The sequence below is a fragment of the Peromyscus maniculatus genome, chromosome 10, assembly GCF_049852395.1.
Source record: "Peromyscus maniculatus bairdii isolate BWxNUB_F1_BW_parent chromosome 10, HU_Pman_BW_mat_3.1, whole genome shotgun sequence".
Taxonomy (NCBI): domain Eukaryota; kingdom Metazoa; phylum Chordata; class Mammalia; order Rodentia; family Cricetidae; genus Peromyscus; species Peromyscus maniculatus.
In genome coordinates, this window is record NC_134861.1 from 59,181,001 (window position 1) to 59,203,629 (window position 22,629).

General features: G+C 44.4%; 1 protein-coding gene across 1 annotated transcript in view; it reads left to right on the plus strand.

The window, feature by feature from the left end:
* Nwd2 (NACHT and WD repeat domain containing 2) overlaps positions 1-22,629 on the plus strand; it is a 158,260-nt gene that overhangs the window by 124,017 nt on the left and 11,614 nt on the right. Inside the window, exons 4-5 of the mRNA XM_006974590.4 lie at positions 16,545-16,748; positions 19,325-19,469. Coding sequence (XP_006974652.2) covers positions 16,545-16,748; positions 19,325-19,469 — 349 coding nt within the window. The remainder of the gene's footprint in view (positions 1-16,544; positions 16,749-19,324; positions 19,470-22,629) is intronic.

A 22,629-nucleotide genomic window follows, 5' to 3' on the forward strand; every position in this document is an offset into this window, starting at 1 on the left:
CATTCCTGCTTAACTCACATGACTTGATCATCTCCCTTCTCTGAACAGCTGTCGAGATTTATAGCTTGTCTGCCCTGGGATTTTTCTTTTAAAGTGTAATAAAATTGTCCTCAAGCTTTAAAAAAAAATTAATTAATTTAAAAAAAAAGCTGCCTGGAGATGGGCTGCTTGTTGGAGCAATTTATCTGAATACTGAATACTTACGCCCATGAGAAGCTCACACTTCCCATGTCCCTTGCCATGTAATTGCCCGTCAGCAATCGCCAGTCACTGAGCGTGTTGTGCTTTCCAGGCCTGTCCAGGACAGAGCTGTCCCCAAGGCCACTGCCTTCACGAGGTCTCTAGAGTCACACAACCTTCCAGAGCTCCTGGGGCTACATCTGTTTCAACATCCCACCCCACCTCCATGCCCCACCACCTCCACCTCACCCACACCCACTGCTGCATTCATTTGAGAGGATTCTGGGAATCTCTTTAGCTCATCAGGTAATGAAACCTCCCCTTAGTCTCCACATGAAGTCTCTCCTGTGACTGAGTTGAAGATGGGGTGGGGGGCGGGGGGCATTCCATTCGGGAAAGGAAAAAAGTGAAGGGACTTCTCCGGGTACCCACACACGCTCCCCACCCCAGCCAAAGTCCCTTTAGAATGTCTCATCTCCTGTTAAGCTGGATGGATGGGAAAGGATGGAGATGGCAGAGTTGAGGATAGGGTGTGCAGTTATCATTCAGGGCAGCCGCTACATCATGTCCCAAGATCCAATTTCCCTTGCTGTGGGTCCCAGCAAAAATCCTGATATATCACAGAGACCTTGGAGTGTTTAGTTTTATGTGTCACACTGGCCAGGTCATAGCAAGCACAAGGCATTGATTCCGTTTCTTTTTTCTTTTCTTTTTTCTAATGTACCGAACAAAGTACCGAAATATTTGTTCAAACAGTAGCCCAGCCAACATTACGAAGGTATTGTTTAAGTATGGGTAGCATTTAAGTCAATAGACCTTAAGTTTCACAAATTACCCTCTGTTAACTTGAGCCTCATGCATCAGCTGGGGCCTTGGAAGACAAAAAGCTGAGGCCCCCACGGATATGAGGACCTGCCTTCAAATACCTCCTGAGCAAGCCAGCTCTTACCCCTTGGAGTTCTAGCCTGCCCACCCACCCTCTGGTTTTGCTGTCCCCCAAATCCCAGAATCGTGTTAGCCAATTTTAAAAAAAAAAAAAAAGATTTTTAAATACATGAATGTACACTTCCCATTTGTTTCTCAGGGGAACCTTGAGGATCACAGCCCTATCGGCATTTCACATGAGCCCTTCCAAAGACTGGTTTTGCTCGGTGTAGGCACTGTTATTTTACCTCAGGCAGGCAGCGGATTCCATCCGTCATGAACAACATCCATTTATCAGTACCTGGTGTGTTTCTCGGGACTTGATAAATAAATCAGAGCTGCCACGGTGGGGACAACACACAGGAATGAGGAGACTTTAAATACAGCCACATGCACTGTCCATCTGATTGTGAAAGGAGTCTCCAAGGTGCCCTCCCCAAACTGGAAATTAAATCTATCACGCTCAGCCCCGATTTCCTCTGGTGTCACCCAGACCAGTAGTGTGGGCGGGCGCGAGAGTAAAGTAGCTGGAGAAAGTGACTTCAGAGCCCTTATTACCAATACCCCAACATCCGCAGTCTCTCACACTGTCTGCAGCTCACTGTAAGCACAGAGTATTTTCATTAACTGTTGTTCAAAGAAATTGTGATTCTCCGGCATGCTTTGCCAAATGTTTGTCCCTAGCAACCAGTTACCGTGGGAACAGCCTCTGCCTCATCACCGTACTGTATCTTTCTTTTCCTTTGCTTCTGTGTTGCCCATCGGCCACACTGCGGTCCTAGAAGGACCTCATCGCCAGCATCCATCTGGCGGAAGCCTGTCTTCCCAATTAATCCCAAATTGAAGATAGAACTCCCCTTACCCATAAGGACAGCCCGTTGATAGAAGCACTCCTACATGTAATTCCATAATTGAGTGAATGGCACAATTTCATCGCCACTGTGTCTAATTAAAGTAGTTCACATTTACTAAATGTTTGCTATGAGCCAGGCTTTGTTCAGATCACTCCATTCAAAGTACTTAGTAATCCTCATAAGCCTTGAGAGACTGGTGAGGGCCTGACGCCGCTGCTGGGAAGACCTGGCACCAAGAGAGGCTGGCACTCAGCCAGGGCCACCCAGCCACTGCGGACAAGCTTCGGTTCCTAGCAGTTGGGTTTCAAAGCCCGTATTCTTTACCATAACACGTCACCCTCCCGAAAGAACAGCCTGTCTGGGAAGCCACCTTATCTTCATTGCCTGTGCTTCTGTATTTTTTCAGTTTTTGGTTTTTTGACTGATAAACTGACACTAAAACAGACAGAAGCTTCCTGGCTAAACTACAAGATGCCGAAGGCGAATGGCTATCTCAGATACATTCGAGGAATGTACTCAGACTGGAGCCGAGAGTTGTTGTTTTATTATTATTATTTAAATTTTTTTATTCGTTTTATATACCAATACAGATTTCCCTCTCTTCCTACTCCTGCTCCCCTTCAGCTCCCTCTCCCCCCACCACCACCCACTCCTCATCCCCCTCCTCCAAAAGGGTAAGTCCTCCCCATGGTGAGTCAGCAAAGCCTAGTACATTCAGTTGAGACAGGACCAAGCCCCTCCCCCCTGCATCAAGGGTGAGCAGGACTTCCGACCATAGGTAGTGGGCTCCAGAAAGCCAGCTCATGCACCAGGGATGGATCCTGAGCCTACTGCCAAGGGACCCTCAAACAGAACCAGTTACACAACTGTCTTCCATATGCAGAGGGCCTAGTCCCATCCCATGCAGGTTCACAGCTGTCGATCTAAAGTTCATGAGTTCCTAATATCTTGGTTCAGTTGTCTCTGTAGATTTCCTCATCATGATCTTGACTCCCATTGCTCATATAATCCCCCGTCCCTCTCTTCAACTGGACTCTGCCTGATGCTTTGGCTGTGGATCTCTGCATCTGCTTCCATCAGTTACTGGATGAAGGCTCTATGATGACAGGGTATTCACCAATCCAATTACTGAGGTAGGTCAGTTCAGGCACCCTCTCCACTATTGCTAGTAGTCTAATCTGGGGTCATCCTTGGGAATTTCCCTAGCAGCAGATTTCTCCTTTATCCCCTAGTGTCTCCCTCTATCAAGATATCTCTTTCATTACTCTCCCTCTCCACCCCTCCCCCAGCTCGACCATCCTGTTCCCTCAGGTTCTCATCCACCATCCCCTCCTCTCTATTGCCCCACCTCATCCCCAGTTTACTCATGGAGATCTCATCTGTTTTCCCTTCCCAAGGCGATCCATGCATCCCTCTTAGAGACCCTGGATTGACCTTCAAGCTATAGAATCCAATGCTCTGGGAACAGCTCTGCCAGAGATGCGGAGGCAGGAGCTACTTTGAGCATGCCTGCTTCAGGGCTGCCTCCCTCTAGCTTCAAGACACCTCTCTTCAGTCCCTTCCAGATCAGCATGTAGTGGGTCACTGGAACTAAGCCTGGTGCTAGAATCAATACCCTCAACCATCTCAAAGCTTGAAGCTTTGGAAATGGAATCTAAATAGACACATAGAGGCAAATTGCTTCTCATGAAGCTTTTATTGCTCTGCTTCTTATCTATTTTAACACTGCTGGCATTTGTCTCCAGACATGTTGCTCCCTGTCCTGTACATCTTACTCAGTGAAGAAGCCCAATGCTAACAATTCAGTTTCCCTTGCCAGTCCTTTCAGTGGGAAACAGAGAGAAATCACCTTTCTGGGTTGTGTTTGGGGGCATCGGGTTCATTCCGCACAGATTTTTCCACTTTCCTTTGGCACTTAACCAGAGCACAGCGGGAAGGAATTGCCCATCCATAGTCAGAAAATTGGAGTGGTGGCACTTGTTTCCTCCCTCAAATGGAAAAGAGTTCTCCATCATCATCAATTCACTGGGAAGGACCTTTTTTTTTTTTCAATGAACATTCCTGATGCTTGCCAAGGTTTAGAAAGCTAGCTGAGAATTCTCAAACACTTCAACTGATTTCCCTGTGTGCTCACTTTTGACAAATGGCCATTTCAAAGAAGCCCCCACGGAGTGTTTTTCTTTGTGACTATTAATGCATCATAAACACAGTGGGCTGTGCATGCAGTGAATCTCAGTCAGTTTGCATTTCTTGAAAAGGAAATTAGAAAAATCCCTTCCCTAAAGAACAATAGCTTTAATTTTTTATTTTTTATTATTACTTTATTTTTGCTGTTGTTCTGTTTCCTGTAGCTACGCTTAAAAGTGGGACCGCATGAGCCTTCTAGGACAGATGCCTGAAGGAGTACATCATCATCAAAAGATGGGCATTACACCTTTCGGAAGTGGTTGCCCTCATAACCCAGGCACCTTTTGGAGGCCCCTCCACCTCCCAGTGCCATTACAATGGGAGCCCTCATCCAGGATGAGTGTTCATGGAGGCAAACCGTAGTCAAACATACCGGGATGCTCTCCCTCTTTACTGAGGAATGAAAGAAGTGGCTGTCATCCCCACTTGAGGCAATCCCTTCACCTTCACTTAGCCCAGTTTGCTGACAGTCTTGGTGTCAGGGAAAGCATAGACACTCGCCAAAGACACTGCCTCGGCCTTGAGCAGTGCTGATTTGCTGAGAAAAATAAAAAGTCTAGTGTCGTCTTGCCATACTTCTTGCTGCCTGTCAAAGGCACTGCCTGCTTCTCTGAAGTTTTGCTAGGCTACTGACTTTCACCTAACCAGGTCCGTCTCCATCCCCAAGCCCACCCCAGCGGGCCCAATTAAATACTTCTCTGTAGTGGGTAGCCATTTCAGCTTTGATCTGGAAGTTCCAACCCCCATTGAGGCTTCGGTAACTGTCACGCCTACAAGGCGGGGCCAAGAGAGGACCCCTGAAGACCCGAGATCCGGATGCTCCAGCTCTCTTGGTTTCTGGACCCAGGATGCTGGAGGTAGACCGAGCAGAGTTCTCCGGAAAACTGCACAACACCTTTCCCAGACCCTGTAGCCTGTCCCTTCACTTGTAAGTTACCCCACAAAATAAACCTCCCTTTTAACTACATGGAGTGGCCTTAATAATTTCACCAATACTTCTCATCCCATGAGGCCACTTCAAGTTTTACTTCTTTCCCCATCCTTCATTTCCCCACAGACAGCGTGAAACTTCAGTGACTCCAGAATGTTCTTTGTCTCTCGTGGCTGCTTGTCTTTCCTCTCTTCTTTCCCACCCACACCTGCATCCCCACGGGTAACGAGAATTATTCACGAATAAATGTGTGACATCCTGCTCACAGGGGGGAGCCTTGCTGGGGCCTCTCGCTCAAATCAGCGGCTCTCTACCTCCAGAAGCCTATTCTATGATGCCATCACTCCCTCCCAGGGCAGCTCACTGTGTGGCGGGGAGCAAGGGGCACTTGCCTGCAGCAAACAGAACTGTAAGGGAGAAGCGATCTTAGGGGAGTGACTGTAATCTCTGTAAGAGAGGTTTTTGTCTTTGAAAGATTACACCTTTTTGAACATGAAATCCTTTTTATCCAGCAGAGGCCAGTTCGTTTTGCAATCTAATAGCGGATCAAGAAATCATTCTAGCCTAGTGGATTGCCACCAGAATCTTTTTTATTCCATTAAAATGTAATTACATCATTTCCTCCATCTTAACCTTCCCTTGCCCCATCCCCAATTCCCTCACAAATCTGTAGCCTCCTCTTCTTTAACCATTGTTGTTATCTATACATATAAATAAATAAATAAATAAATAAATAAATAAATAAATAAATAAATAAATTCAACGTGCTGAGTCAGCTCAGTGTTACCCATACGTAATATGCACAACCATGAAGACCTGAGTTCAACTCCTCAGAACCCATATACAAAATAAAATAGCCAGGCGATGGTGGCACAAGCCTTTAATACCAGTACTTGGGAGGCAGAGGCAGGCGGATCTCTCTGAGTTCGAGGCCAGCCTGGTCTACAAAGCGAGATCCAGGAAAGGCTCCAAAGCTACACCAAGAAACCCTGTCTCAAAAAAATAAAATAAAAAGAAGAGAGAGAGAGAGACAGACAGAGAGAGAGAGAGAGAGAGAGAGAGAGAGAGAGAGAGAGAGAGAGAGAATAAAGATAAATTACTTCGATACCCTAAAGGTAACTATACTAAAGCCACGGGTCTCACCTTATAGGTGTCACTCATGTTCAACCTCCAACTCTACAAAGCTGGTACGTTGAGGTTCTCTTCCCCTGTTTGATCTTGCAACGGAAGACATCTAACATGAACACAATGACAGAGGGGAGGGTGACAGCTCGCAGCTTGACATTTATAGAACAAAAACAGCATACAAAAGAATTGGATCAACATATTATGTAATAATAAATTATTGACTAAGTCATCAATAATAAAAAAATAAAATAAACCTGGTCCTACAGCATCTGTGCATCGGTCTCCATTCTGAGTCTCTTGTTTGTACTGAATCTGCCGATCCACGTTAGGACCCTCCACCTGGCTCTGTTGCCATCAGCACACTGCAGACGAGGGCCCTGGAGGACGGAGCGGTTAAGCAGCTTGCCTAAGCTCACACTGCAGAGAGCTTTTGCTTTAACCCCTGTAGGTACCACCTTGTTTGTGAGAGATGGACTATACACAATGTCTTCTGCTTAAGAGACAGTACACAAGTGTCAGCATTTACAAAAAAAAAAAGGTTGGCTTTTTCTTTAATAGGAATTCATTTTAAGTGTTCCCAGAGTGCATAAAGTGATCCATCGTCTAGAGATCTCCCTAGAGAAGGGCTGCTCTGGAAGAACTCGGACTTGAGAATGACAGAGATCTGGTTCTGTACCTGGCTCCATGCTTCACTACCTGTGGGTTCTCAGCTATGCTGCTGATCCTTAGAGATCTCAGTCCGATGTGTGAGCGGCAAATCACAGCACTGTTATAAGGATCAAGTAAGTTAATGGTATATCCATAGTTCATAGCCTCCTCGTGGGCCAAGTCCAGAACAGCAGAGAAATGGTTTGTTACTTTATAAGTAGGCAGAAGATACTCAACATCCAGAACTCATAAATGTGAAATTTCAACTGAGATTAGGCTTATGCTAAAGGGAACACTTGTCAATTGCGGCAGGCCTTCGTGAGCCCTAGATGTAGTTAAGAATACCTTTTAGTAACACTGCTGTCGTTAAAGACAGTGAATACTCAGTAAGCCAATTTTCCCTGTACCAAGAAAAGCCTTTCCCTCTGGGCCTATATGATCCATACCTAGCTGCAAAGAAGAAAATGGCTCTAAGATCTGTGGACCAGTGTCATGCTTGGTCAATCCAACTTTCTGTTCAGCTTTCAAAGCAATGAGATGGGCCCCCATAGCGCCCATACACACAGACCTGTTGAAAGAATCCTTACAAATGATGAACAGTGCTGACCCTTTAAGGCAGCAGGATGAGAAGCCAGAGCCTGCTGTGGGCCAGATGTGCCAGGAATCTGATTAGGGATGACATGTGCCACATAACTGTACTAGGACAGGAAACAGAGAAGCCAGCTTCCATGGGCAAGAAGTCTGTGCTAATATGTATGGAATTAGAAACTAGGATATAGTATAAGACTTCAATTTTGATGTCTGCTGGGTATGATAGCTCATGCTTTTAATCCCAGCACTCGGGAGGCAGAGGCAGGCAGATCTCTATGAATTCCAGCCTGGTCTACATAGTGAACTTCAGGTCAGCCAAGGCTACATAGTGAGACTGTGTCCCAAAATAAATAAACTGAGGAGGATGTGGGGATCGGAGGGAGACTCTAACCATCATAGAGTCCCTGTTCCCACCTCCAAGAATAATTTTTGTTTGTTTTTCTAATTTTAAAAATCATCTGAAAATGCAACAAGATATTGAATTACCAAACTGGTCTATGGAGACATAGTAAATCCTTTCATTGATTTGTTTTGTTCTTTGGGGTTTTTTAAAATTATTATTGTTGTTGTTTTGCTTCCTTTTTATTTTTTTTCTTTATTGTTTAATTTCCCAGAAATTAGAAAACCGCAAAATTCTGTCCCACAAACTCTGAGAGCTGTAATCACAGTGAGCGATTTCCTCCCCGTTTTCTCATTTATAACAAGTAGTAAATCAGAGCTCCCATAGAGCAAAGCCAAGATATAAGCAAAAAATTGTCTGACATGCTTGTACTCAAATCTGTACACCAGCAGTAAGATGAATTTCCAAAAGTAGAAATGTATAGTGCCTGCCAAACTACATGCTCAATGTGGCTATACCCATTTTTATTAGCTCTCTCTCTCTCTCTCTCTCTCTCTCTCTCTCTCCCCTTTCCTGTTGCCAGGAAACCTCTAGGTATTCTCATTGTGTCCTTAGTTGACTTAATCATCAACATGATCCTGTCTTGCCAGTGTTTTCTTTTGCAGTTTTGTGGTTGCAAATAGAGGTGACCATTATTATTTTTCCTGCTTATTGGAATTTTGTTTTGCTTACACAAATGGTCTATTTACAGCACGGATCCATTTTTCTATTTCCTTATTATAGTTCTGCCTCAATTTTTTTTCAGTCTTAGTTTCTTCTTTCATGTCCTCTACGAGAGAGACCACGCCACACATTCTATGTGGCTACCACAAAGATTGCTAGCTCTGAGCCCTGCATCCATGCCATCATCCCCCTGCCTCAACTTTGGACTCTCAGTCTGTACACTTAGTAATATGTGAAAGGAAAGGAATCACGGCAGTTCTGTTAGCATAGCCAACTGCCCTGGTGTGCCAGGATCTGAAGAGGGTCCTGAAACGTCAGTGTTCAGAGTAGGAGAGCTCTGAGAAAACCAGAACTATCGGTCACCTGCAAGGTAAATGGCACCTTCAGTAAATATTGATTGAATAAATATTTTCTGGCTTCCAAGACTACTTTTCTAGCCAGATTCCTCATCTGACCTACATTTCCACATTCCTAACTGCTTCCTGGGTGCACTTGAATCCACAGAGAGACTTCGCTTCTGATAGGTCCCAAGAGCTCTCCCTGTGACCTCTCAAAAACCTTGGCTCCTGGTCTGTAGCCACTTCCTTGATTATCTTTCTCTAGACTTTGGGATTTCAGTCATCCCCTGTCCTGCGGTTCTCCATGGCTAAGGTTAGGACTGTGATCTGTACTGCGACACTGAGAACTCGGAGATGACTCCACCCCACATGGTTCTACTAGCCAGCTCGTCCACCCTATGACCACTAAGTACCCTTCTTCTGATGCTCTTGAGAGCAAGGGCCATTTTCAGCACTGTCCAAGGAATGAAGCTGCCTTCCAGACAAAAGCACCCTGCAACAAGCAAAACATAGCAGAATCATTCCTGATAAAAGTTGTTCCACAGTGAGTGGAAGTATGTAAATTTAATAACCATAATTAAATGATGAATGTCAGCTTCCAGAAAGACTATCATGTGATTCTGAGAAAGCTAAGAATTGTTAGCTGTCAAAGAATTTTTACTGAAACATCAATTTAATTATTCTACTCTGCCAAATGTGTTAGCAAATCATTTAGTCTTTGACTTCGCTCCCATCATGCTACAATTACCTAGCATGTCTCATCTTATGTTAATGCTTTCCTGTTCATTGTGTGCTTTGTGCCTGCATCACTCATGGTATGTGTGAGCGAATGTCTTTGTTGCTATTATCTTGTTTCAAGGAATTACACTGTGGCATGTGAAATCATAGGCTCACTATATATAAATTGTAAAAAAAAAAAAATGAATTTTTTGCTGTAGACAGTGACAGCAAATATGTAATCATTATAACTATCAAGCCCATCATAAATTATCAGTTACCTGGATGATGAAATACTTTGAGATGAAAAGTACGTACATTCATGTACTAAACATATCCAGTACCACCCATTCTTAACATAGTTAATCTTCATTGCCATCCTGACTGGATTTAGAAGCAAATCCTCTGGGCATGGCTAGGAGAGTTTCCAAAGAGGTTTTCCTGAGGAGCCAAGCAAGACCCAGCCTGAACGTGGGTGCCCCCATCCCATGGACTGGGCTTCTAAACCGAATGGAAAGGGAGAAGGAAGAAAGTAAACTGAGAAGCAGCAGCAGTCAACCCCTCCTGCTTCCTGACTGGGCACAATGTGGCCAAAGGCCCCCGTGGTCAGACCTATTCTCACCACCACACGGTGCCTGCTCTGATGGACTATGTCCTCAAACCGTGAGCCAAAACAAATCCTGCCTTCCTTAAATGGCTTTTCTCGGGCATTTTGTCAGACTATGGAAAGAGGGTTCAGCTATTAAGAGCTTGCACTGCCCTTGCAGAGAACCCAAATTTGGTTCCCAGCACCCATGACCGGCAGCTCACCACAGCTCCAGGAGATCTGACACCTCTGGCCTCTGCTGATACCTGTACTCCCATGCACATACACCCATGCAGACATACGTGCATACACAAAATTGAAAATAAATCTGAAAAAAAAGAAAAGAACTCTAATATAGAAATACGGACAACTTTCAAGACATTATCCTTCTATCAATTGGTGCCTGTGGTAGTTGGAATGAAAGTGACCTCCAATGGCTCATGTTTGAATACTTGGTCCCTAGTTGGTGGAATTGTTTAGGAAGGATTAAGAGAGGTGGCCTTGTTGGGAGAGGTATGTCATGGGGGGTGGGCCTTGAGACTTCAAAATCCCACAGCATTTGCAGTTAGCTTTCTCTGTCTAGTGATTGTGTCTAAAGATGTAAGCTCTCAGCTTCTGCTCCAGCGCCGTTCCTGCCTGCCTGCTTCGCTCACTGCCATCATGGTCATGGACTCTCTCTTGAACTGTGAGCCCCAAGTTAAATGTTTTCTCTTACAGGATGCCTTCATCGTGGTGTTTTAGCACAGCAGTAGAAAACTAACTGAGACGGTGATGGCAATCTGGCCTTTTTACAAGGTTACATCTGGATTGTCTTTGATGTGGACATGATTTAGTTTGTAACTAATTTTAGTCACTTGTCATTACTTCCCAATTCACTGCCACTTTCCCACAACCCCTGTGCTAGGTCACAATTCTCCAAAGAAACAGAATGAAGTGTGTGTGTGTGTGTGTGTGTGTGTGTGTGTGTGTGTGTGTGTGTGTGTGTGGTGTGTGTGTGTGTGTGTGTGTGTGTGTGTGTTTGGTTTACTATAAAGAATAGGCCCTTGTCTTGTAATTACGAAAGCTGAAAAGACTCACAACTGCCATGTGTGAGCTTCATGAAGCTCGGGAAAGTGGGTGGTATGATTCTTGCCCAAATCTGAAGTTCTGAGATCCAGGAGAACCAACAGTGTAGGACCTAGTCCAAGGATAAAAGAAAGTCAGTGTCTCAGCTCAGGAGAACAAATTCTCCTGTCTCTGCCATTCAGTACTCTTCAGTTCCTCAAAGTACCAGGTGGGGCACACCCAGTTAGGAGAAGACAATCTGTGTTCATCAGTATACCGATTCCAGTGTCAGCCTTGTCCAGATACACCCAGGAGTGATGCTTAGCCAGGTATCTAGGCTGCCTGTGATTCAGTGAAACTGACACCCAGAATTACCCATCCACTTACTTCTTCTTCTTGGAACCTATGGTACTTTTACAAAGTTTGAGTAAGCTGTACTTCTTCTAAGCCTTACCTTTTATTAGAAATTTAAATTGTTGTGTAGATACTTTTCTATTTTCCCATCACTCAGAACATTACATTAAGAAGCTGCTGCTGGTAAGATTTGGTTGCTCCTCGGCCAGGCGACGGTGGCACACACCTTTAATCCCAGCACTTGAAAGGCAGAGACAGGAGGATCTCTGTGAGTTCGAGGCCAGCCTGGTCTACAGAGCAAGATCCAGGACAGGCACCAAAACTACACAGAGAAATCTTGTCTCGAAAATAAAAATAAAATAAAAAAGTTTGGTTGCTCCACAGTGAAGCACTAACAAGAAACATTAGTTGTGTGTGCCCGAGAATTCACCAAACCACATTGTCCCAACCCTCAACCGTATATTGGATTGAAAGAATACCAAATCCAAGGCCATAGACCTCATAGACTGTGCAGCGCACAAACCTCACTGGGTGACCCCGTGAAGGGCACTGGCTAGCAGAGCCATCACAAGGAAACCAACCAGTCAAAGTCACTCTGAGAAGGGAGAGCATGCCTAAAGCCGGATGAACAGGAAGAATGGGGTGATTAAATGTAAAGTCCCCTGGTGCTGCCGTGTCTTCCGAGAGAAGTGGTCTGGGGTAAACGACTGGAGGCCTGTGAACCCTGGGGATCCTTTTCAGCCACCCTCCCCAGCTTACAGCCTCAAATGCTAATGAGACCTCCTGGAAGGGAAAGTTACATTTAAAGTGGGAATTTTTCTCCTAAGAAGGAGAAGAGACTCTTATGAAGGAGGGGGTTTGTCCTACCAGTGGTGATTGAGGCGGGGAATGGGGCATTTGCAGAGTATGTGTTTTTGCCAGCACAGGGGTCAGGGTAGGGTAGACACCTCTCTTCTTCATTCCTGCTACTCTCACGAGTGCTGGCTCATGAGCAGCAGCCCAGGGAGCACCTGCTGCCTCCCTATAAAGAATGAAGCCCATAACCCCATAAAGGGTCTGTTTCCAGACACATAGTTCATCAAACCTTTCAAGGATCCTTCAGTCTCTCTACTGTCTGCTCCAGTAAAAACTCCATACCCTCATACCCAGGCCCATACCCAAACGTGCTCAAGCCCAGGCAGAGTGAATCATACATACAGAGCCATGGGGAAGGGAGATCAATATTTGCCCAATGGAACAGAAATGTCAATCAATGGAGAGGAAAGAAAATGTTATCTCTAAGCCTTTGAAAGCAGTGGCTTAGATGTGTCCATACCACCAGGTACAGAAGGAAAGGAAGGAAGAAAAAGAAATCCTTTATCTTTATGCCCTGAAGCTCATAGTTAGGAAGAGCTCAGTCTTCGGGGGCCATTTCTTTCTCCTTTTTTTACCTGTGATGAGATTCGCATAGCATAAAATGAGCCATGTAAGGGGCCTGGAGAGATGGCTCAGCAATTAAGAGCACTTGCTGCTCGTCTAGAGGACCAAAGTTCAGTTCCCAGCTTGCACATGGTGACTCACATCTATAATTTCATCTACAGGGTATCCAAGGCCTCTTCTGTGCACCACATCAGGCACACATGTGGTGCACATGCATGCATGCAAGCAAAACACTCAGGTACATAGTATAAAAATAAAATACTGGGCTGGAGAGATGGCTCAGCGGTTAAGAGCACTGGCTGCTCTTCCAGAGGATCCGAGTTCAATTCCCAGCAACCACATGGTGGCTCACAAACACCTGTAATGAGATCTGGTGCCCTCTTCTGGCTTGCAGGGACACATGCAGGCAGAATACTGTATACATAATAAATAAAAATTTTAAAAAAATAAATAAAATAAAATACTTTTAAAGGAGCCATTGTAAAGCAAACAATCCAGCGGCATCCGATACATTTCAGTGTTTTGTAATCACCACCTCTGACAAATGCCAAAGCATCATGATATATTTCTTACACTAGCATTGCTTGTGCCAAAACTATGCCTGAAAGTGCTCAATTTTTTTTTCTTACACTTTTCTAGATTGCATTTGAACCACCAAATTCTTGCTCCCCACCTAACTTACATAAGTTACCTTCAGTGTTTAAAAATGGGCCAACATATATTCTACATTTGATGGGGTGGGAGAGAGAGGTGATCATGGTGTTCTGCATGCAGGAAAAACTCATGTTTCTGCTCCTATGTATACGGACAGACTGCTTACACCATGCAGTGAGACACTAAAATTTATTTTCTTCCTATGCATTTCTTCTGCTTCATTGCTAATAAAAATGCAAAATGGCACGAAGTCCCTCGGTTCCTCAGCAAATGTTTGTCTAGACAAAACAAACTTGGTGTTTGGAGCCAGAAGGATGCAGAACATGGGAGGTGGAAGGAACCAGTAGGTAGAGAAGCTGCCTTCTGTTCATCATGTCTGCAGCTACCTCAAGGTCACTCGTGGGTATTTCCCATGGCTGCTTAATCACAAAAAAGCCTCACTGGGACTCCATTTTGCCAGAGAGTCTTCCTGCAAAGCTTGTGATGATGTGGCTTCCTTGCCTGCTCCGCCCTATTGATCACATTAGACTTGGTAACTGTGTTAGGCTGGCACTCTACACCGAGGCTCTCCATCCCTGATAAATACCTGTGCTTTACAAACAACTTGTGTGTTACCTTAGACCTAGAAATACAAAGAATCCAAAATGTCTTCCTCAAAAATGTACCAGCAAAGTTCTTTTTTTTGTTTGTTTGTTTTTTTTTGTTTTGTCTCTCAAATAACAAGATAAAACGATGGTAGACTCTTGTCTTAGATTCCTGAAAAAAATAACTAACTCGTGATCTATAAGCATTCCACCTAAAAGAATAATCAATAGATGAAAGGGACGAGGGCAGAACAATCCAATAAGTAATTTTAGACCTATCCAGCCTGCTATTACTTCTATAAAGTTCTGTGTTACCACTCTGTAGTAGGCTCCCAATATACACTTATTATTTGAACTGAATACGGAAATTTTTCCATTAGTCATCTTTATGGTGCATTTAGCCTTACTCTATTGATCAAATAACTATATTGTTTGGTGCCAGGTGCTCCACTCAAAGAAACAATTATTTTTAAATAGATTTCGATTTTTGTAATGATCCGCTCTGTTCCCAGCTCCTCTCCTTCAGTACCTGCCAAACATCGTTCATGAGACCATTGATACTCCCAGTGCACACAAGCATGGCCTCTTGAAACTGAGACTCGCTCGAAAATCTGAGTTCTGGTAGGAGTCTTAGCTGGGGTCATCCTTGTGGATTCCTGGGAGTTTCCCTGGCACCAGGTTTTTCCCTAATCCCGAAATGGTCAGCTAAGACTCCTAGCAATGGTGGAGAGGGTGCCTGAACTGGCCATCTCCGGTAATCAGATTGGTGACTGCCCTAACTGTTATCATAGAGCCTTTATCCAATAACTGATGGAAGCAGATGTGGAGGTCCACAGCCGAGCACTGGGCTGAGCTCCGGGAACCCTGTTGAAGAGAGGAAGGAAAGATTATCCAAGCCAAGAGGGTCAAGGTCATCACAAGGGAACCCACAGAAACAACTTATCTGGGCTCATAGGAGCTCACAAGACACTGGACGGACAGCTAAGGAGCCTGCACGGGACCAACCTAGGCTCTACATATGTGTGACAGTTGTGTAGCTTGATCTATTTGCAGGACTCCTAGAAGTGAGATCAGGGTCTGTCCCTAAACCGTGAGCTGGATTTTGGGAGCCTATTCTCCATACTGGGTTGCCTTTCCCAGCCTCAATTCAAAGGGAGGAGCTTAGTCCTACCTTAACTTGATATGTCATACCTTTTTGACACCCATGGGAGGCCTACCCCTTTCTGAACAGAAACAGAGGAAGAGTGGATGGGGGAGGCAGAGGGGAGGCGAGGGAGGGAACAGGAGGAGAGGAGGGAGGGAGAGGAGAGAGGGGAAACCGTGGTCAATATGTAAAACAAATGAAGAAATTTAATTAATTAAAAAAAACAAAAGAAGGAAAATGTGAGTTCTAGACTGGTTATCTTGAGAAGCCTGCCCTGCTCCAGGGTATGCGCTGCCTTCCTCTTCGTCGATGTCTTCCTCCCATGCTTACCGCCTGTGCTTAAATTTAATTCCATATTAGTCTTTGGTTAATAAACTCTAGTTTTGCTTTTTTAAAAAAAAAAATCCAAATTCCTGAACTTCCCCCATGTTCTCCTGCAATGTTTTATGTCTGAGAAGGGACTAGGAATCTCCATTTCAACAAGTATGCTGGGTGACGCTAAGGCACATTATCTTCAGAGCCAACATTAGAAACCAATCCACGGATTTGACTGCTCTCAAGTCCAATGGGCGAGTCCGAGAGCCCAGGAAATCGTGGCTTACTTTACCTGTCCATTTGCACTGCGTGGTTATTTCTTGCCTTCGGGTGGCACTAAGGGGATTTTTTGCTTATTTGTCTGTGGGGATTTTTGCCAGTCTAGTAGGGGCAATGCTTTCCGTGTACATTTGAGTTGTATAGGGGACTAGTGGTAGCACTGTGCCCAGTGATGCTGCCTTCTGGTCCCCCTGGCGGTGTGGATCTGGGGCTGAGAGTCACACCATCATTCTTGGCAGAGCAATTCCTGTGTTGGAATTTTTTTTCCCCAGCAATTCCTGTGTTTGAAACTTTTGTAAGGCTCAGCATGTTTCTTTGGCACCAACAAACATCAGCATAGAGCAGCTTCTGTTTTGTTATATAAACTGAAGAAATTGCCATAAAACTTTCGACCTTGTCATCTAAAAGAATATGCAAACTAATTGTTCAGTATATTGAGTAACTTATTATACTTATAGTTGATCTAATTGTATTTGTGAAAACAAGCATACACCGTGATGATATGGAAGAAAAACCGACCTAACAACGTGTCTTGCTGCTTATTACTATTTCCTGAGTGTCCCCATGCTGTGGGTATAAAATGAACTTTCTTGTTGATACACAGGGACTTTTAGGTGAAAAATATGGGAACATTCGAATCCCGGGGGAAGTCGAAGCTTCGGAGTTTGAGATGATTTTGGATGCTGCTGTAGAGGCAAAATTAGAGACGAAGCTACTGGAAGATTGGTACTGTCGAGATGAGAACTCTGTGCCGGCAGCATATTACCTCAGACCCAGGCTAGAGGTGACGAGAAGCAACAAGAACTCAGTAAGTCTGCCTTCTCTGACTGTCCTCTAGGGTAATTTTCCTTCCCTCTGGAGTCTATCTATTGTAAATTATACTAATGAAAGTCTATCGGTTATGAACTCTCTCAGGGGATAGGAGAACATCATGATTTAAGTTGCTCTGGTTGGCATATGTCATGCCTATCATCTGTAAGTTCACATACCCTATTAATTCTCAAAATGATTCCACCAATATTTTACCAAATGCTAACTCCCCTCTTTCCTGGTTAGTTCATATGGTCAACTTGGCCCAACCTAACATGGCCTGGAAAGAAGGAATCTCAGTTGCAAGATGCGCCTCCATCAGATTGGCGTCGGTGCAGATCTGTGGAGCATTGTTGTAATTGCTAGCTGATACATGAGGGTTCCATGCACTGTGGACAATACCACCCTAGGCCAGGGACCCCAGGCTATGTAAGAAAGCTGGCTGAGCATAAGCCAGGGGGCAGCGTTCCTCCGTGGTTTCTGCTTCCGTTCTTGCCTGAGCGTCTGCCCTAACTTCCTTTGATGGTGGATTGCGACCTGGAAGCGTGAGCCAAATAAACCCTTTCCTGCCCTAAGCTGCTCCTGGTCATGGTGCTTATCACAGCAGCAGGATGCACACTAGAGCACTTCATATTTCCCTTTCGGTTCCTCAATCAGATTTCCACAGGGCAGTCTCAGTCTCTCTCGGTATCTCAATTCTCCCTCACAGTGTTAATTTTCTCCCCCCTCTCTCTCCTGCTTTCCAGAAAAGTACTTCGGGTCTTTATTCCAATTTACTAATATTTTTTTAGCTGTTTCTACTCTATCAACAGACCGATTTCCAAATTCAACAGTTGTATTTTCTTTCATGAAAGTTTTGTGTGTGTGTTTGGTTTTTATTGTTCTTTGTGTGTTTGTTTCATGGATCCTTTTAAAAAATATGCTTCACTATTTTATGGACCCTTTGATAGTACATTTTTAGTGCATTTTTGATAGCACATTTTTAGTAAATTGTGGATGGTTTTCCTTGAACGGTTCCAACAGTACATGTTCTCGTAGCTTGTGTAGAATCAGAGAGTAAACTGCTTTATGCTTCACTCTCTCCTCCTGTCCAACTTGGCTTCTAAGTAGATCTATTATTTGTCTTTTAAAACTGAGCAAAGGACAAAGAGGAGCACAGTGAGTCTGTTTGTTCCTCTGAATGCTTAGAGGGATTTTAAGAAGACGCATATCCATCTGTCCTCCAAAGCAAGCATCCTGGATATAACTGGTACCCAGACAGCTTCAAGAGGAGAAGAGTGATAGGTTACCCACGGATCTTCATTCTTGTGTGTTTGTCTTTCTGATATGGCCTTTGTGCTGAAGAAATCAGGTCAAAGTCCCTGATTTACACACACACACACACACACACACACACACACACACTGCCATTACTTAACATATCTCCTAGATGGGGCTATTAGAGTAAACTCACAGCATCCCAGAGCTGAATAGACAGGAGTAAATGTAGAGAGCATGGACAGTGAAACCACAAGGAGCTGTTTTACACAGTGTTCTGGGGACTCTTGCTCCTATGTGACTATTTAATTGTTTGTTTGCTTTGTCTCCATTTATGTCTACGGTCCTCCAGGGAAATGTAAATCAATCTCAAAATGTCCAAAGCTTTTTATGCATAAATCATTCATAATTATTGTTGAAGAAATAAATGTGTGAATGAGACTTTTTTTTTTTTTTTTTTTTTTTTTTGGTTTTTCGAGACAGGGTTTCTCTGTGTAGCTTTGCACCTTTCCTGGGATTCACTTGGTAGCCCAGGCTGCCCTTGAACTCACAGAGATCCACCTGGCTCTGCCTCCCGAGTGCTGGGATTAAAGGTGTGCGCCACCACCGCCCGGCTGAGACTTTTAAATGTTTTGAGACTACATAAATATTTTTTTCTTGTTAAACAGTCCTCCCATTTTCTTAGCCGATTATTAAAAAAAAAAAAAAAAATGAAGCAAAAAAAAGAAAAAACTAAAGACATATGGTGGCACACAGACTCCCCACCCCCTTAACTCTTCTTCTCTCCTCTTCAGAGGACATTATAAAGATTATATTGTTATGACATTTAAAATCAAAACGCAAGAAGAAAAGCTATGGTAAAATAAAAAAAAACCTGTCTTAGTCCTATTTACTGTTACTATCACAAAATAGTAAAATAAAAGCCTGGCTGCTTTCTAAGGAAAAGAATTTCCTTTTAGCTCACAGTCTGGGGCTTTGAAAATTCAAGGCAGACACTGGGCTTTGAAAGTTCAGGGTGAGCACCTCCATCTCCTCAGCTCCTGATAAGGGACCTCTTGGCTATATCACCACAGGAGGAGCTCATACAGACGAAACCATATGGTAAGACAAGAAACCAGAGAGCCTCAGAAGTTGGGCAAGTTTGCATGTAACATGAGGACGATCTCTTACTCCAGGACTATGGAGGGAGGAGGAAGAGGAAGTGAGGCGTTTGGAGAGACCAGCTCTCGTAGCATGGGCGGACCCAGTCTTGCTCTGAAATCCTGGCTGATCTTCCCTGAGTTTGAGACTAACTTTTCCACTTTCAACTTTTCCTAGATGCAGCCTCCTGCCGGTCCTGAAAATGAGAGGCCGTGGCAAGAAATATCAGACGAAATCAAAACAATATTTAAAGCTGCCGTCAAACTGCTCCACGAACAGGGTAAAATGAAGCACAGCCAGGCTAAGAGGTACCTGTTCTCAGGTAATTCTCCTGTGTCTTCAGTCAATTAAGAAGCGGGTGAAACATGCATGCGTCCACGGCGTCTACAGGGTTCTTTAAATTTAACCCCATTTGGAACCAAACAAAGTTGATTGGATAAATGTTTTCACATCCCAGAAACACGTGTTAACTCCAAGGAAACCCTTTCCGTAGCTTCTCGGCTTCTCTAGCGAATGTGATTTTAAAAGGCGTTCAGAGGTGGCTGGGTATAACAGCCAAGACTGTCATTGCTTCTCAGCGGAGCCTTCCTCTCCTCTTAGTCCCCCGGCAAGTGTGTGCGGACCTGTCTTGGTCAATTTGAGACAAGCTCTGGGGAGACAGCAATGGATAAGAAAGGTTACTGTTCTCCTGGAAACTGATCGCAGGGAGGCAAAGGCACAATTGTCAAGTAATAAACAAGCAAGTTCAGAAATAAAATAACTTGTCACTGGAATAAAACATAGTTATATAGTAGTTATATAGTAGTAGGCAAGGAGGGATGCTGGGGCTCTGGTGTGCATAGGGTGGGCTGAGGAGATGATTTTTGAGAGGGAAGATGGGAGGAATCAGAGTTAGTAGCGCCATGACCATCTAAGTGAAGAATCCCAGGCAGTGGGACTAGCTGGTTAGAATCCCTCAGAGGGAGTGGCCTGGGTGAGGGCGCATAAGCATGGCCCTCAGCCAAGGGCCTAAGGGGGTTGTTTACTCTGGAACCAAATGTGAATGACCATGGCCTGGGAACACTGGTTCAGGTTACTCCAAATACCCTGTGTAACATGGTAGCAGGTTCCTGAAGCTTTTATAGTTACAGAACAAAAGAAAGCAATAAATCAAGGCATTTCCAGATACATTGGTAGAGACATCAGGTAGGTGGGTTACAGCCCAGCAGAGATTTCCCTGCTATGGGCATCAGATACTGTCTGACAACGTTCTTAGCCTGTAAATCAGTGGAAGCTAAGGGTCTGTTTGTATTTACATTCCAAAAAAGATTTTCCCCAACAGCTGAAAAGATGTTCAGTTGGTGCAGAGGTAGGCAGAAAAAAAATGGTTATTCATGGGGCTAAAGGTAATCAGTCTAAGATAATTTAGCCCTGGACCTGCAACATTCCAGTTCCCCGCAATCACAACATTCTAACCCATCAAGTAACCTCTTAGAATGTTCAACGCAGGCAAGGCTTTATTCTGGGAACTCTCGTGAACAGCAAGAAAGTCAGGTTTGGAGAGGATGACAGGAGTTCTGAAGGCAGCCATCTGAAGAGCTTTATACTAAGCAGTAGGTGACATGGGAATCCAGCGGAGAGGGTAAGGGACTGGAGAAAAAATGTGCCAGGACTCCATTTTATATTAAAATAGCACACACACATACATACACACAGGCACTCACACATACTCTCATACATACACACAAACACATACACACACTCACACATGCACACACAGACACACAGACACACTCACATACATATACTCACACACACTCACATACATACACTCTCATATATACACACCCATACACACACTCACAGACAGACACACACACACACACACACACACACACACACACACACACACACACACACCTTCCAGCTCCTTATTACAGAGCAGTTTGTAGCCTCCCACAGGCAGGCAGAGGAAGTCCCATTGTCAGAAACTGTAGGAAAGCCCAGATCTGAAGGAATAAGGCAGTCACAGTTTTGACAAAACAAACACCATTGGGCAAAGGTTATCAGATATGTGGAATAGAACTTCTTTTTAAAGTTCATGATAAGAAATTGTTGAGGAAAAGCAATAATAATTGCACTTTCAGATTACTGTTTTGAATGCTGTGGCTTGAGAAAACAGATTCCCAATGCCATGTTCCAATGTGGTGAAAGTATCAGGAAGCTTTTATAGTTACAGAGCAAAAATCATCTGTGAAAACTCAAAAAGCACTTGACCCTCAACCACTGAATACACCTATACAAATAGCTTTTTCAAGCTGTCAGTCATTCTGGTGAAGTCCAGTGGCGCAAGCGCAAAGACAGGAAGTGAAAACGGTGTCCAGTGAGGACAGGGGAAAGTCTGGAATATGTGTGCATCAGTATCAGGAATTCTGTTCTGCAGCTTTCTGCTTCTATCACAAATGCTGAGGGGAGAAAAGTCTTTATTTTGGTTCCATCTTGGAGCCTCCAGGCCATGATCAATCAATTAAATGCCCCATTGCCTTTGGGCCTGTGGTAAGGTCACATACCACAGCACTAGCTTGTGGCAAAACCATTCACCTCACTGTGAGTAATGAAAATGAGAAACAGTAGCCTAGAGTCCCGTAAGTCCCTTCAAAGACATGCCGCATCAACCTGAGACCTCCCATTGGACCACACCTACCTCCTAAACGTTCAGCCACCTCCCATTAACGGACTCCAGGGAACACCCCTTTAGAACACACAACATCTGAGGGCACTCCAGATCTAAACCACAGCAGGAACTATGAACACAAGTTTCCCCTAAACTACGAAGGTGCACGGTGCCTCCAAGATCGGGAGAATGGACTTCGTGTCACGTTGCTCCTTTATTCTGGTTCATTTATACGGTCGCAGGCATTGCTGGCTTTTTCTCTTAGTACTGCCTGCTTCCTCTCAACCCCGCACTGCACACAACTAGCAGGATGTATAGCCCATTAGCACATCGTAGTTGCTCAAGAAAGGTCAGTTTATGAAGAAGGAGCAAGGATGGCTGGAAGGAAGGGATGGAGGGAGGAGTGGAGTTGGTATTCTTTAATCTCTGCTTCTTTATCTTTGGGGGCCCACCACCCAGCTGCCAAATAAATATACAGAGACTTATCCTTTCTTATGAATGTCCAGTCTTATCTTGACTTGTGTCTAGCCAGCTTTTCTAACTTAAACTGACCCATCTACCGTTTGCCTCTGGGCTTTTATCTTTCTCTAGTCTATATACCTTTCTTTCCTTCTCACTCCATTGCTGGTTGTGTAGCTGGGTGGCTGGCCCTTGATGTCCTCCTCTCCTCCTTTTCTCATTCCTCAATCCTGCTTCTTTCTCTAACTATTCTCTCTGCCTGGCAGCCCAGCCTATCCCTCTCCTGCCCAGCTATTGGCCATTCAGCTCTTTGTTAGACCAATCAGATGTTGCAGACAGGCAATGTAACACAGCTTCCCAGAGTTAAACA